The sequence below is a fragment of the Peromyscus eremicus genome, chromosome 6 (genome assembly GCF_949786415.1).
Source record: "Peromyscus eremicus chromosome 6, PerEre_H2_v1, whole genome shotgun sequence".
In the NCBI taxonomy this organism is placed as follows: Eukaryota; Metazoa; Chordata; class Mammalia; order Rodentia; family Cricetidae; genus Peromyscus; species Peromyscus eremicus.
Genome location: NC_081421.1, coordinates 1,604,132 through 1,621,982, shown reverse-complemented (window position 1 = coordinate 1,621,982; position 17,851 = coordinate 1,604,132). Strand labels below are relative to the sequence as shown.

At 36.4% G+C, this 17,851-nt stretch overlaps 1 protein-coding gene across 3 annotated transcripts in view; it reads right to left on the bottom strand.

Annotated features, from left to right (window-relative positions):
* The window catches only part of Nbea (neurobeachin), a 547,801-nt gene that overhangs the window by 264,874 nt on the left and 265,076 nt on the right, over positions 1–17,851 (bottom strand). For all 3 annotated transcript variants that reach the window (XM_059265100.1, XM_059265102.1, XM_059265101.1), the window contains exons 34-35: positions 13,982–14,043; positions 2,438–2,502 (exon numbers count right to left, since the gene is read on the bottom strand). In XM_059265100.1, coding sequence (XP_059121083.1) covers positions 2,438–2,502; positions 13,982–14,043 — 127 coding nt within the window. The remainder of the gene's footprint in view (positions 1–2,437; positions 2,503–13,981; positions 14,044–17,851) is intronic.

Sequence of the window (17,851 nt, the reverse complement as noted above, 5' to 3'; positions counted from 1 at the left end):
CCATTCTCATAGCTACATCATCCTTAAAAAGATGCCTGAAGACTCACAGGGTAGTCTGGTTCCATGCTGAACTCTTGAATCTGTGCATCACACTGCACACAATGCCTAATCCTCAATAATGACTTCCCAGCACCCAGAACCCAAGTTCTCTCATGACAGGACCCTATGTTGCTGGAGCCTGTGGCACTAGATCCAGTAGCTGTGGGATGACTGGGAAAACCTCCTCCTCCTTACCGCATGCCTCCAGGCCTTTGCACTGTTATCATTGTCTACAAGTCTACAAGTTATTGTTTGATTTTTTTTTTTTTTTGGTTTTTCGAGACAGAGTTTCTCTGTGTAGCTTTGCTTCTTTTCTGGAACTTACTCTGTAGCCCAGGCTGGCCTTGAACTCAGAGAGATCCGCCTGCCTCTGCTTCCTAAGTGCTGGGATTAAAGGCGTGCACCACCACCGCCCGGCTTATTGCTTGATTTTTAAGACAAAGTTTTGTGTATTCTAGACTAGCTTTACTGTGTGGCTCAGCATCACCTTGAACTTCTAATCGTCCTCTGTGCACCTCTGTGCAGATGTGGTATTACAAGCATGTTCCACCACGCCTAACTTATGTGCTGCTAAGATTCAAACACTAGGTTTCTGGAATGCTAGGCAGGAAGTGTCTATTGAGTTCCATCTTCAGTTCTAGAGTTTTCTTCTCCCCGAGTCTAGATGTCGTTTAACTGTGTCTCAGGTCAAATTTAAGATGGCATTCTCTTCCCACTGGCATGGTTCCTTCAGCCTTAAACATGTTGTCAAGATAAAAGCCATTTTACAATAAAGGCCACCTTGAAGCACTGTAGCTTAACTTACAATAGCAGATATTCCCCTCATGCATGTTCTATGCTTTTAAATGATCAAAATTTTCATCCTGAAAACTATCTTGTCAATACTAAGATCACCTTCAACTAGGATTATAATATTCCTCCCTCTATGTGGCAATGCTTGTATGGAACAATGAATTATTGGAGAGAGTTTCTGATTTAATTATTTAAAAAAGTGATCAGTATTTTCTTTATTTTCAATTCCTCTCAATATAAAGTAAACCCTAAACTACTACTGGAAAAGGAAACTTCAAGAAGCTTTATGTCTTTGATATTAGCAAATTTTCTAGCATCATTCTTTTCTGTCAATAAATATAATCTAATTAAAGCACTAGAAGTTCAGCTCCCTTCGCTCTAACAAGTGTTATTGACAGTAAAATAATTTTTCTCATTTTTGATGCTCACAGAGTCCAGAAGAGGGCATCATTCACTGTAACTGGAGTAAAAGATGGTTGTGAACCATCATATGGGTGCTGGGAATTGAACCTGGGTCCTCTGGAAGATCAGCCAGCCAGTCCTGTTAACCCCTAAGCCATCTCTCTTTCCCTATTATCAATTCCTACAATTTCCTTCATTTTTTAACACTGCAGTAAGCATAAAGCTTATTTTAAGTTTCAGAGCTGTATTATGATGAAAACATTGCTTATGCATATCAAAAGAAGAAATGTGCAATAAGATACTATACAAACAGAGATAGTTTCTCAGGATAGAGTGCAGTGATGGAAGAAAGCAGAGCAATACTAAAAACTGTGTTTTGATGCCACATATAAACTACTTTTGAAGGATCATTATTTCTTGAAGAAAAAGTCAAGTTCTTATACTATAAGCATTACTTCCTTATTAATCTATGTAAAGCTTGTTCCAAAAAAGCAAACATCATACCAAATATTTAGTAATTATTTTCCATAGAATGCACTATATTATACAAGAAATCCAACTTGTAATGGTTGTGTGCCTTGGATTGATAGAAACTAGACATATCAAACAGTGACAGCTCTAGCAACCTTATACCACCCATAAAGCACTGCAAAAATCATAGTAAACAACCACACATGACAGTGACAAATACAACAATGGTTTCAAACAAAATATCATCTATGGCATCATTAACAATGGGAACAGACACTCCTAACTAAGGCTGTTACACCTTCTGTGTTGAACATTCCTTATACATCCGGTCAGGTACCAACTGCATGACAGGATCAGAAGAAGCCACTTCATGTGAACCGATAAGGGCTCAAGTGTAAACACGGAGCTTAGACTGAAAACAGATGGGGTGGCAGATGGGACTGCAGACTGGATTCACTTGAGCTGTCTAACACAACTTCACTACTCAGTAAGATGTGGCTCAAATCTCACAAAACATCATGAATCTAATATTATTTCATATATACTTTGTATCCAAAACCTAAATACTTAACACCTAAAATTTGTTAATTTAAAATTTAAGTACCTACATGTTAAATTATTTAATTCAAAGCTATTTTCTTACAATTTATAGAACAGATGGTATGAAAGAGCAGTTGCCCAGTGGAATCAAATACACACTGTCTAGTTTCCCAGAAAGTGTAAAATTAATTACCTTCCTTCATTGATGAGTTCAATAAATGCAAGGCCCGCATTCTTCTGGATAGAATTCTGCCATTCCTAAAGGGATAAACCAAAGCAAATATAAGAAAAATGAACATGCAAATGAAATAGTAACTAGCTAAGGACTATGTTGACACTGTTAGTAACCTCCACAATACCTTGTTTTCAAATGTCTTTGCAAGGTTTTATAACAAGTGTCATTTCAGAAGAAAGAAATTTTAATGACCCTGATTCACACAGTTTAAAAGGTGGCTTTTGGTGCCCAGAAAACTGAAGTTTGCTGGAAAGTAAGACAGCAGGTAAAACGGCCGTTCAGCACCAAGCTTCCTTCCAGGAAAGAACAAATGACCAAAAGAGGCCTGAAGCTATGCACAAGGAAGAGATATTTTATACTATTGAAAATTTTAGTCATTAATACAGAGTTTTCATTATAACTGGAAGCAAAACTGGAAATGCCTTTATGCATATATACACTTATGCACATATACCTTTATGTATCTGTACATTTATCCATCTATATATTTATGCATCTGTGCATTTCTACATCTATATGCTTATGTATCTGTGCATTTATATATCTATACCTCCATGCACATATACCTTTATGCATCTGTGCATTTATACATCTATATGTTTATGCACATATACCTTTATATATCTGTGCATTTATGCATCTATACATTTATGCACATAATCTTTATGCATTTACACCTTTATGAATCTATGCATTTCTGCATCTGTATGCTTATGTATCTGTGCATGTATCCATACCTCCAGACACATATACCCTGATGGACCTGTGCCTTTATGCACCTATGCCTTAATGCATCTATACCTTTATGTATCGATGCATTTATGTGCATATGCCTTTATGCATCTGTGCTTTTATCCATTTATGCCTTTAAGAACATATACCTGTATGCATCTCTACCTTTATGCATCTGTGCCTTAATAAATCTATACTTTATACATCTAAACCTTTATGTATCTATGTCTTTATGCATGTGTACCTTTACGCATTCATGCCTTTAGACATTTGTAGCTGTATACATCTTTGCCTTTATGCACCTATGCCTTTATGCATCTGTAACTTTATGCAACCTATGCCTTTATGTATCTATACCTTTATGTATCTATACCTTTAGGAAATCTATACATTTATGCATTTGTACCTTTACACAATCCATATATCTAGACTGCTTTGGAAATAAATTGCTCTAGTCAGACTCACATTCAAAAAGACTGAAACAGCACAAAACTACAAATTCATTATTTTCAAATGTGTAAAACAATACTTAATATTACTCTAAAGTATTCTCTCTTTGCTAACTGGAGATTAGCCACATTTGCTAAATGCTTGAATCTAGTGACCACACAGAGAAAGGGCTACAGATATGAACACCAACAACTCTGGTACAATGTTTTGAATTAGGAAAGAATACTGCTTATTTTGTATACTTCCTATGGAAAATTTGGAACATACTTAAATATCCACTTTGGTGTTAGGTTAATTCAAATAACTTCAACTTTCTTAAAAATATATAGTTGGCAAGTAAGTCTTTAATTAAAAACTATATTCCTTTTAGTAGTTTCATAAATATTTTTCTAGTTCCATTAATATACATACATATATATATAATTTCTATTAATTACTCATGTCACTCATCTAGAAATCCCATTTCATAACTTATGTTTCCTTTTCTTTTTTTTGCACATGGAAAACCACTATTACTCTAAAGTATTCTCTCTTTGCTAACTGGAGATTAGCCACATTTGCTAAATGCTTGAATCTAGTGACCACACAGAGAAAGGGCTACAGATATGAACACCAACAACTCTGGTACAATGTTTTGAATTAGGAAAGAATACTGCTTATTTTGTATACTTCCTATGGAAAATTTGGAACATACTTAAATATCCACTTTGGTGTTAGGTTAATTCAAATAACTTCAACTTTCTTAAAAATATATAGTTGGCAAGTAAGTCTTTAATTAAAAACTATATTCCTTTTAGTAGTTTCATAAATATTTTTCTAGTTCCATTAATATACATACATATATATATAATTTCTATTAATTACTCATGTCACTCATCTAGAAATCCCATTTCATAACTTATGTTTCCTTTTCTTTTTTTTGCACATGGAAAACCACTATTTTATATAATATTTTTACATCTTAACAGATATGGTGGAATGAAAGTTTATTTATTATAATAAAATGCTATTTCTTAGCTTCTTACATCCAAGTTTTGACTCAAATTGATATCAGTATACAAGTAAACTCAGTATAAGTCTTTTCTGAATGAGTGATATAGTTATAATTAATAGTGTTATTAATTATTAATTAATAACCATGCAGCATTGGAGCAAAACTTTATTTAGCTCATTATATAGAAGACCATGCTTTTCTTTAGATATGAAAAGCTAGCTACCTAGAGGTATTCAATTGCCCTAAGCATGAATCCAGATTCACAAAAAAAGTCTTCTTGTTAACCTCAACCTTTTTCTTCACTATAGATCACATTCCCATTTAGAGCTTTGAATTTGTGCTAAGAATAAAGTACTGAAGCAAACTGATAGATGGTTATTTCAAGGAAAACCATGAATCTACACTTGATGCACAAAGAGAATCAGTAACTGGGAAAGACTTGGGGACAGCACAAAGCCACTGTGCTGCACCCGTGAAGCACCTCAACAAGGCTGCTCCATTTCTCAGAACTCTGTTCAATTCCATCTTTACTGAAAATCACAGGGGCCTTCTTTTCTTACATTTTAAATAGGTGTCCTACTACCATCCTTTTAGACACTGTTCTTAAATACTATGTTTATTGTAAATCAAGATTCCACAAAAGATATTAGCTTTTCAGGACTATTTGACATTAACTGTGATAACAATTCACTCCACTATGAAGAAGAGTCAGTCATAGAGACAACTTCTTAAACCTATGGCTCTGTTGACATGCTCTTCAATCACAGAACTCACAGACATTTTATAGAACACATCCAAATATTCCAATGTACAAGATGAGCAAAGTAAATGTTTTGAAAACTAGTTAGATGAAACTAAAAATATCTGTAATCTGCCTTTAGGCCAGATGATAATTTTATAACTTTTGATACAGAAATAGTTAAAAGTTAGAGCTAAGGTAAGCATGTTGGTGTTTAAATATAAGCAAGCCAATGATAATAAAAGCATGAGCCTTCATTTAAGAAATCTGTATCTTAGAACAGTGTTATGGAATTTTTTAAGCAGAATGTTGCAATCAGGATGTGGCCTGCTACATTATTCTGTATTATGTGAAATATATTTTTTCTAAGGCTATATCCTGCCCCAGGAGAACCCTGCACAACATACACTCATGGTGAGCAGAGGAGCACGTGGCATGACTGCATCCTGCTGGGTACATGAACACCCCACATCACATCTTTATCTTTGTGGGAAACATTTCATTTCAAGTTGAAATGCTTGCAGAGGACAATCAAGTCTTTAAAACAGCTTTGTCACCATTTTTAACTGTTCTTTGTGGAAGCATAAAATTTCCTTAAGATGAGGGACTTTCTCAGGGAATTGGATCTTGTGTGAAGACCCTTTGAAATGGAACACTCTGAAGACAAATAAGTTCCAGAAGGGTGACGGTGAAATCCCTATGTTCTCTTATGTCAGTAGGATGACCAGTAGACAGCTCAGGCCCAGACCATTATTCTTTCCTTCAGTTTCTCCTCATCTATGTCAGCTCAATGCACATTACTCATTCCCCCTTCTTTGTATAGAATTAAACATGCCAACTTAGGCATTTACTCCATCTTAAACATTTTGAAAATATGGTAAATATTAGAAGAAAAACAAGAGGGTAAGAATAGATTTAAAGTCTTCTGGAAACTGAAAATTGATTTTTTTATTTCCTGTATCCTTAAGGTCTACTTAACATTAACTATCACTCAAAGTGGTGGTTTCCTTAAAATCTTCAAAGTAAATGCTCATTGTAACTGATAAGATGATGACATGTTAAAAAACCCAAGCATAAGCTAGTAAAGCTAATAAGAACTGGAGTGAAGAATACTGTGTAAAATAAAAAAGAGGTGACCCACACATTTTCTATTAATGGGAAAGTGTGCTGATTAGTTTTTACTTTCAAACTGACACACATGAAAGTGACCTGGGAAGAGGGAACTTAAACTGAGAAACTGTCGAGGTTAGACTGGCCTATGGGCATGTTTGTGTGTACTATCTTGAATGTTGGTAGATAATAGGAGAGCCCAGCCTGCTATGGGCAACACTACATTAAGTAAGTCATCCTGAGATAAGCCAGAGAAAGCAAGTCAATAAACAGTGTTCTTCCATGGTTCTTGCCTTCAACTTCCTGCCTTGAGTTCCTGTACGGACTTCCCTCATGATGGACTGTGACCTGGGAGAGTAAGCTGAAATAAATCCTTTTCACCCACCAACCTGCTTCTGGTCATTGTGGTGATATTTTATTTGTGCTCTAACAAATAAAGCTTGCCTGCAAATCAGAAGGAGGATCTAGCCATTAGTAAACCATGGAGGTCTGGAGGTCTGTACAGATAGATAGGAAATGATAGAGCTGGGCCGAGAGAGGAAGTGATATGGCGGGGTGGAGAGAGGAGCTTGCTCTCTTTCGGTGGAGGATTTTGTAGAGGTAAGAACTAGTGGTGGTAAGAACTAATGGCTTGCTTCTGCCTCTCCTATCTTTCAGCTTTTACCTCAATATCTGGCTCTGGGTCTTTTTTTATTAATAAGAACTTTTAAGATTTGTGTTACAGCTCATGGTGTTTATCATAGCAAAAAAGAAAGAAGAAAGGAATGAAGGAAGGAAAGAAGGAAGGGAGCAAAGAAGGAAGCCATCTAGGACAGAAAGATAAGCTAATGTGTATCTGAGTATACGTGTAAAACATTTTAAGTATTTTTTTTCTTTTTTGCCTTTTCATGGCTTACTTTCACGAACACTGTACTAAAAGCTTATAGGAAAAAATAATGTAAGAAACAACAAAAACCCAATGATTAATTGATTAATTTAGAGAAATTGCTAATATAAAGGACAATCATGTAAAAACAAGTAGGCAACATAAGGATACCAATATTCAGGGTTGCTTAAGTCCCTCATATAAAATGGTATAGTATTTGTATAAAATATAAGTACATCCCCTGGTACAATATAAATAATCATTAGATTTGTAGTTCTTAGTATAAAAATGCTTAGTGATATAAATGCTATATAGATAGTTGTCCTACTGTATTTCTTAAAGAATGACCACACAAAGTTTGAACATGTTCAACATAGGTACACATACTTATTAAAGAAAAAAAATCCATCAAGAGGATATTAACAGTTCTAGACATACCCACAAAACAAAAGGACATCCAATTTCATAAAAGAAACACTCTATCTAAAAGTCACACATCAACCCTAACAGATAATGGGTGACTTTCAATACCCCGGTCTCACCAAAAGACAGGGCATCTAGATAAAAATTAAATAAACTCTGAAGTTAAATAATACCATACATCCAATTGATCTAACAGATATCTACAGAACATTCCACCCAAGCACTAAAGAATGTTTTTTCTGTTTTATTTTGATTTATTTTTCTCAGAAGCCTATCGAACTGTCTACAAAAGCTCACCATGGATTAAAGCTGGATGTCCACAACAGAAACAGAAGAAAGCACACAAAACTGACTCCGAGCAACAAATATACGATCACGTGAAAACTGGGTCAAGCAGAAGTCAAAAAGAATAAAACCTTTTAAAAACTGGATGAATGAAAATGAAAACATAACACATCAAAATCTATGGACACAATTAGAGCAATTCTAAAAGAAAATATGTAACGTTTTAAAAAATTAGTGTTTGTCATGTTCAAATATACAGTTAAGATTTATTTACAGATGTGGTTCTGAATTCTTTCAAGTCTTGAAATTAAAGTTTGATACAACAAGAACTTCTAAAACAAAGTTCAAAAGCTGAACATGTAACGTATAACTTTTAATTTCTGATTTAGCATGAGAATATGAAGGCCTTTTACATGACACAAGAAGTTACATGAGACAGGGGACAGAAATTCCTGATCTGGGATGGACCTTTCTCTTCAGAGAATGATCTCCTTTTCCTTTCCTTGACCATCCCATTGAAGCTTCCTTTTCTTTTAGGGTGAGCATTCACATCTTTTTAGGTAAGCCAATTCATGTGAACATGAAGGTAGGGAACTTACAGAAGGTATCAAGCAAAAAGATGGATTTGTTAAAAGATTAAGAAAAAAAATGACTAAAATTGTGAAAACTTCATTTGAAAGACACCCAGAAAAACGTGAAATACTCTATATAACCCAGTAAAAATTCGGTATGATTTATTTTATAAAAATTGTTATTTTATTATTATTATTATTATTATTATTATTATTATTATTATTATTAATGTGTGTGTGATATTGAAGGAGGGGCATCAGTATGCTTGTGCCATGGAGTGCACATGGCAGTTGTTAGGTCTCAAACCTGGACAAATGACTAACTTTGGTGCCTATTAACATATCAAAGCATATGCTGGGTGCCAGGTTCTCCCAGCATCCTTCAGTCCATACCTGTGGCAGGGTCCTCCTGACTGGCATACCCCACCCTGCCCTGAACTCTCCCGCCCAGGGGCTGGGCTGCCCTCCCTCCAGCCGCTCTTCCCTATATAATGCAGCCATTTCGACTATGCCGGTCCTGTCTGACCTTGTGGACCTCTGGTCCTCTTGGCTACTGCTCCTGGTTGTCCCCTCTTCTCATATGGCCTGATTCACTTGGCAGGCATTTTCACTCTGGCTATGTTCTCTCTCATATTTACTGTGCTCTCCCTTTTATCTACGATAAGCTTTCTCCTCCACCATATCCAGGAGCAGTCATGTCCTCCCTTTTTATTTCCTTTTCTCATTTAGAAGTGAGATGACAGTTTCAGGGATTTGGTTCTCTCACTTCCTTATGGTGATATAACTCTGGTTGTCTGGCTTGCAGATTAAGCACTTTTACCTGTGGAACTATCTCACTAATCCTAGTTATTTCATTTTTGATGTGCAATAAACAAGGTTAGCCCCAGGTCTGAGGACAGACATAAGAGGACAAAAAGACCTTCATACATGTTTGGACTGTCTCCAAGAGATGTGTCTCCTTCTCTGATAATGTAGCAGGGAAAGCCTACCAGCTTCAGGGTCCACTTCCGTAGAGCCTTCCATAAACATTCAGTCTTCAGAGTCACACATGCATGTTGCTTGATTATATCAATTAAAAATCTCAGAACATGTGTTGTTGGTTTTTTGTTTTGTTTTTAATTTCTACCTCATTGCTTTCAAATTCAGATGTGTAATTTGTAATACCACAGATAATATGCTTAGCCTCCTATCAGGATGGAAGCATGTCACTAAGGTTTTAGTAACCAACAAAATACTAACAAAAGGTGGTCACAGAGTGCCTAAGCACTGACTCACATGTGATAGAATTTCATTCACATTCAGGATTTAATGATATTTCCCAAGGCCTGGAGAAAAACACGAGATCCATCTCTGCTTTTCTCATATTTATCATCTTATTACACAACCTCAAGTCCTTACAGTATGGAGTACTGAGTACACATGAATGAAGACATTTATCAGGCCTCTGCATTAGCCTCAGCCTTGCCTTAGAATCTCATCTTGGCTTTATTACATCTAGAAGAAAATCATTTTCTTTTGTACCATTTGACTAAACTGTACCAAATTGGAGAAAAAGTTTTAAAAAATTAAATGTTCAAAGGCCAAATCACTTGAAAGGAGAAAGATTTTCCTCAGTTGTGGTTCCTTTGTGAGCGCTGTTTTTAAAGTCCTGGGTCACACCCTGACCACACCAGTGAAGTCACCAAATCAAGTATATGAAGTACTTAGAAAAGAACAAAGTCATACAAACCACAAAATAATTCATGCTGAGCATGTCATACATAGATCCTAAGAGTCTTTATTTTAACTTATGTATTTTAAAGTTTTTAATGAGAACAGGAATGATTTATTAAGCAGGCATTTGCTTAATCAGTGCTTTAAGTCAGAAAGCACTTAAATACTGAGAAAATAATTCTTTTTACATGAGGTCCCTCAATTTATCTCTTGACACATAAGGCAAAGAGAAAGGAAAGTGGCATCTGCTAAGCTTTACTGATGGAAGCTTAAAGAAATCCTGCGGGTAACAGCACTCAATTTTTCTTAGAGCTCTTCTCATGGAGACTTCCTAAAAACGAAAATCTGGAAATAATTAGAAACTACTATATTACCTAAAAAAGTTGACTTGAGAAACTCGGTCTGCTACTCATCTAAGAATGTAGTCCAGCAAGGGTAACTTCAGAGGGAAGTTAGGTGTTAAGAGAGGGTGGCAGCTCACAGCCACAGCACTGCAGAGATACACACACAGTCTGACGCCACGATCCCTTCAACAACCGCAGAGCCTGTGCGGACACTGGCCAAGAGCTCCTTGTCAAGTAGAACACAGACTAACCCTTGATACTGTTCCTTACACTTTGAAAGGGTAAGAAACATCTTGTTAAGAAGATGATGGTAACTATTTTAATACAAACCGTAAGTGAAGAATAAATAATTAATTCTTAAAGTTTAAGATGTACATGGAAGAAAGTATCCAAATATAGCAAAAATTGTTCTGTTTTTGGAACAATAAGCAAATTACAATGGAGAATGGTAATATCTTCTTGAAACTTAAAATATGTTTTTGAAGAAATGCAAAATCCCACTAGTGGTAAACTGGATACCATGCCCCTTGGAGTTTAGAGGGTGCCATATGAACCGAATTATCCTTGACAAGTACCTTCAGACATTTGTAATGTGATCTCATGTGAATTTAGACCACATTTTGGACACACACTGTTGACAAGAGTAATTTTTTAGGCGCTCAGAAAAGAAGGAAAGAAAATCAAATATTCTTAATAACATGTAGTATTTAACAAAGAATTTCCAACATGGAAATGAAAAGTGTAAAAGTAAAAGCATCTAATGAGTTGCAGCAAAGAAAGCAGCCAAAGGAAAGTTCACTTCCTTTTCTGTTCAATCCCCATTGCTTATTCTAACACAATTCGAGTTGCCAATGGCTTGTCTAAATTTGAGGATAAATACATTTTATGCTAACAAACTACAAAATGACATTTGCATTGAAAACTTATTTGGCAGGGATAATATTTTAAGGTGTTTCTCACTGGAGTGGGGAGCATATAGTGTATCCAGACAGTAAGGACTCATTGAACTTTGAACTATTTTTGTTAGTCTCGCTCACTGCTGCTGCTCATCCTGTGGTGACTGTCAGTAAAACAAAGTAAAAAGAGCTCTGTGGTCTGAGGTTTAAAGATTCATCATGATTGCCTGCCTTGGCAGGAAGACAGCCTGCAGACTGCTGCTAATTCTACAGGGATCAGCTCCAATGGAAGAAATGCATTAAGATCTGCAGAAAAGATCATGCTTTTCGGAGAGCTAGGCCACGCTATCTCTACAGCACTGTTAACTTTCCTCATCAGAGGTCTGTCACTGATGTGGTCATCCTGCTAATTGGTAAAAATCACGAATTTTAGTGTTAGAGAAAAATGTCATATTTTAAGAACCTTTTGAAATGTGTCTATCTTCCTTAGTACCCTCAAAACCAAAATCTGAAAACATCTATGGTCCAGCTAATGATCTGCAATGATGGATTGATAAGCTTAATTCCACACTAAAATAGTTAACCTACACAACTGCATTTGGTGGAATGAAAACCACTCATTTGCTTTCTTAAAAATTTTGCTTTGTAGAAAGTAACATTACAGATTAACTGAAAACAACAAAACAGCCTGAGTTATTTTTAATGTGTAGACCTTTCAGGTTACTTATGTGAGGGCTATTTAACCAGGAAAGCACTTGAAAGATTTAAATTTGTCAGTGTTTGAACACTGAATTCTTTTAGAACTTCAATTTGGAAATCAATCTAAGAGGCCGTTTGTCATGCTGTGCTGCTGACACACTGAAGAAAGTGCACCACAGAGAGAGCTTACATTTCCCACTCTTCCTTCCAATCAATATCTGGGGCAAAGTTTCCTCTCTAGGGCCCCTAATGGCAGGAATTCCTGGAGCCAGCAAATGGGTGATGTGAAACCTATGATTAGATGATGAGGCCATTAAAGACACCAGATCCTAATGCAACATTCCTCTTTATTTCTCTCAACTGCAGTGATAGTCAGGGCTAAGAAAGAAGGCATTCTAAACTATGCCTTGCCACAAAAGCTGCTAAATATTTGGATTCTTATCAACCTAAAATGTCCACGGAGCTTCCATTTTCCCTGAACTCAGGACCTCGGCACTGGGTACAATTTTCACACGCTCTGCAGATGAGCTCCTTCCAGGGCTGGTGCTCTCTATGGTTTCCTCTCAACTGTATTCCTGGCTTCCCACGAACACACTCCTGAAGAAAGTAAATGTGAACCTGGAAATCTGTAGGTAAGCTTTTACTGTTTGCTCCGGGATATATAAAGACCACTGAAGTCACACGTGGCTTATCTGGCTTGGCGATGGTGTTAAGCGGACCTCAGGTCAGTTATGGTCAGATATGCTCACCTTTCTACTGAGGAGACCATGGTTAAGTCAGTAGGTAAGCTTTTGCTGTTTGCTCTAAAACATTTAAAGACCACTGAAGTCACACTTGGCTTATCTGGCTTGGCGGTGGCGTTAGGTGGACCTCAGGTCGGTTATGGTCAGATATGCTCACCTTTCTACTGAGGAGACCACGGATAAATATAACAGCTACTTATTACAAACATGTATCTACTTCCTTTTCACTCTAATATGGAATATTTCACATTCATATGCTAACAGGGAGACTTGAAGTGCCAGTGAAAGGAAAGACCAATACATTTCTATTTAAGTTATCCAACTAATACATGGTTCTTCTCAAGCTTTGGATAGATCAAGTTTTTTGTTTGTTTGTTTTTGTATAGTTTTTAAAAAGAAACAATATCCAACCCTTTACTATTAATTCTTGTTACTAAAGATAGTCACTACTCAGTAGACTTTCAGATTTATTAATACATACCGACTCGACATAAAATTAGAAAAGCAGCCTGCCAAAGATGGCTCACCAATGGCTGGACTGGACTGTACGTGTTTAGTACTGACACAAAAGGAACCAGAGTTTCTACCACTTCTAATCGGACAGAGAAGAAAACAACAGTGACTACTAGTTAGGTTTTGAATTGTAATGTGGCTGCAGTATTTTTAAAAGATGGTGCAGACAATAGCAAAAGACCTGAAGAGCACAGAACAGAGCCAGGCACAGACAGAACAGGACAGGAGGTCAGGAAGAAGAGAGCAGAGAGGAGAGCGTAAAGCAGCGCTTACATGGGATGGTCACTAGGCTCTAATGTGCCTCAAGGCCAACTATCTTCTGCATTCTCCACAGCGAGAGACAAAATTTAAATGATCATTAATATTATACATGCATAAAAAATTCTCATGCAGGTTAACTTGACCAAGCGAATGAAACTCTTACCTGAGAGCAAAGCAGCATGACAAGCTCCACCACAGATGTGCTGGACTTCATACACACAAGGCCTGCATAGGGGAAGGACAGCAAAGGTCAAATCATACCTCATGCACAGAATTACCTGACTGTAATTATAAAACATTTCTTTGAAACAAGACTGCAGAAATTAAGTGAATGGAAATATTCATCCATATACTCTTTCACAATAATTTAAATATTCAAATGTTCCAAGTGATATGAAAGTTGCTAAAATACTGATTTCATGTTTCAGTTCTTATTAGGTCATGGTGTTTTAAAAGGTTTATATAAAGTAAAGGATGACTACTGAAATTGAGCTAGTTAGAGTTGCTTTAATCCAAAGGCATTGCTGTATGTTTCCTGGAGCAGAGAACAAACATGGAAGAGCTGCTGGAATTTTCTACTTGGAGGACCAAAACTAAACAAGGTACACACAGTTTATTCACTACAACTTATTAAATGATCAAACTCACAGACCAAGTATCACAAAGAATGAAAAAGTGAGCACAGTGAATATGCGATCCCAAGAATTACTGACTCGGGTCTGCTAGGGCCTGTGTTAAGTTCCTTACATCACCCGATCATGCAAGTCACTTTATGCTCTAATGCCATTCCTTGTCTACAGGGAAAAACATTCTGTAAACAGCTTGGACATAAATTATTCAACTCTCCTAAATAAAGGATGATGTGTAAAATGTTATATATATATAATAAGAAAGTACATCATAATTGCAAATTTCTAAAATACAATAACAGGGATATGTAAATATGGCAATAATAATCTCTGAGCATATTAATTATAGTGGTTGCTACCTTATTAAAATAATAATCTCTGAAGAGCATATTAGTTATAATGAATGCTACTTTAAAATAAATGTCCAAGTCATGGGCCTATTTTTTACAGAAAAAGAGCTTAATGAATAGATTTTGAAAATTTTAATTCTTAAGTACAAACACAGTCAAAAAAGCATCTTTTAATAAAATCTATTATGAATAGGTAAGTGGTGTGTGTGTGTGTGTGTGTGTGTGTGTGTGTGTGTGTGTGTGTGAGAAAGGACAGCTGTGTGAGTCCTGGGGCTAGAACTCCAGGCCCGTGGAGCAAAGGTACTTACCTCCTGAGCCCACCTGCTGGCCTAGTAAATAATTTTACAGAAAGAGATGCTTTGGTCTTACATCAAAATGTTAACAAATGCAAAGTTGAAGCAACAGTTTTAATTTCTTGTTTTCAACTAGCAGTCTCAAGTGCCTTGTAGACACTAGCATGTGCATTTATTGCAGGGGGTGGATAAATACCCTTTTGTGCCCATTCTGGTAAAGACTTTATCCATGTCATACAGACAGACAGACAAGCTGTAAAGAGTCATTGGTACTCCATATTATCAGATTCTGGGCAGACAGCTAATGAAATAAGAGACCAACATGAAAAGCTGGTTTAAGAGACTTGTGGTGTGACTGGTCAGAAATCTTCACACTCAGGAGCTATAGAGTCAGAAAGATTAATGGAACATTCATTGCTTGTTGGATGATCAAGTACTTGAATTCTGACAAAGAAAACCTTAAGGAAATGGCCATAGGATCATAATTAAGCTGTGGGTATATTAACACAAACAATACTACTCTGCTGTAAGAATTGTCCATCTTCATTCTGTGTTAATTTTGAATACATAATACTAAATAAAAACTTAGAAAAAATGGAATTATTACTAATTTTTAAACCAACTCTTATGTAATAGTCATATTCATAACTCCTAGAAAATCAATGCATCATTAGGAAAATATAAAAGCTTACATCATTAACATATTTTTCCCAAAGTAATGTGAACAAACTGGCAGGATAGCAAGCTGGTGTTTGCAAACACATCCCTTCTCATGTCTGTAAAAGAAGATGAACTCAGGTCCACAGAGCCTCACTCTTTATCAGTGTGTTTGGTAAGTTAGTTCTGGTCAAAGGCACCTGTTCTTAAAGGACATGCCAGGAATCAAAAACAGACCTGACACTGATGATGAGAACATAAGCTAAGGAAATTTTGGAAACTGATTAGAATTATGGCTTGTTGTCAATTATCCGTAAGGGTTAGAAGGAGTACACATAAGACAAACAGGTAATATGCAGTGTGATGCCTGGATAATGAGATGAACACACAGAATAAAATAACATTTTATTCTTATAAACATCACCATATTTGCAAATTTAAGAAGCAATAAATTTCAGTCAGTGGAAATTTAATCACAAGCTCAAGTAAGTCAAATTTATCTGATGATGCTGTGAACTACTCTTAACTGTTTAGACATTGGACAACAGTGTACTCATGCAAGTCTTACTACACTGCATTTATCGGACAAGAAATCTGTTACTGAGTCAACGTATCTGGCAACACTTCTAAGAGTAAAGTATGAGCACTTTACAGTGATAAATAAGAGTTTACTAATTACAGCTCGGCAAGCATTCCAGTCTGTAATTCAAACACCTTATAATATTAACCTTTTGAACCAGTTCTCATTGTAGCATTTGATAGACTAATAAAATGAAAATATTTGGTGATAAGACCAATGTGTTTCATCTAGGAAGTGGTAGAACTGGGGCCAGAGTTTACATCATTTCTTTAGAATGATTGTTTTATGTTTTCTACATAACAATCCAGCATCTATATGATAATGAAGGTCTTGATGGTTAAGTATAACTAGAGTGACTTTGTCAGCTTCCTTGGTGAAAGGTAGCATGTTTTGGTGATGTGGGAATGGGAAGCAATACATTATGCAACAAGGAGAGCATGATCAAGGAACAAAGAGAAATATCTCATCCTTGGGGATGGATGAGGGTACTGGAAAGTAGAACTGGGAACCTAAGTTAAAATTCAGAGAAAGACTGGAAGAAAGAAAATTACAAATTGTTTGGGGAGTTAAGATGAAGAGCTATGAGCAGGTTATTAAGTGGGGGAAATGGTTCCAAGGACTAATAATGACATTCCCATTGTATAATGACAATATGTGCCTTGTCAACTAAAAAGTAGCCTTCAATGGAGTCATACATGTGAAGCAGAGGCAGGTAGTTCTCTGTGGGTTCTAGTAAGTTCCAGGTCAGCCACGCCTACATGGTGAGTCCCTGTTTGGAAGGTAGAGGGCAGAAGTACAGGCCAACCAACAGAATGTTCTTACCAGAAGATATGTATTCACTAGAATAAATATGCTGCCCACAATACAAACACAACACTGCAAGCCATACTGGTTTTACAGCATAAAGCAAAGAGCTGGATGAAGGCAGGTATCTATGGCATAAGAGGAAGGAGGCTGGCAAGTAAGAGATGATCTACTGGAAGAAGACTGACTAATGAGAGCCTGAGTATAATGTCAACTACACTGATGAAGGATGACATCAGCTAATGGGTAGCCAAGACACAGGCATATGTGCATATTGATTAGATGGTCTAGATCCAGACACCTAACAAAATAGAGTAAGATGAAAACAATTATCCCAAATTGGCAGACATTTGTGTACACCTTTACTAGAAACTTTGAAAATAAACTTGCTCTTGACTAAAACCAAACCAACCAAAACAATGCAATGAAAACCAAAGGATAGACCAGATTATAAACTACCCAAATGAGTATGAAATAAGAAGCTTGGCCTTGGGATCAAGCTATCTTTGTTTAATATAGGCACTACACAAGCTACAATAACATTTCTTCTGAAGAGCAGTCAGATTCCAGTGTGAATCTGAGGGTCTGACTAATGTATCTCTGGAACTTAAAGATCAAGTGAAAGAGTCCTTTAGTTTTCAAATACTGCATAACTTTCCAGTCTTTAAGGCTGTTACTCCTAGTGGGAAGTGAAGGGCAATAGTCAATATACAACAAGCA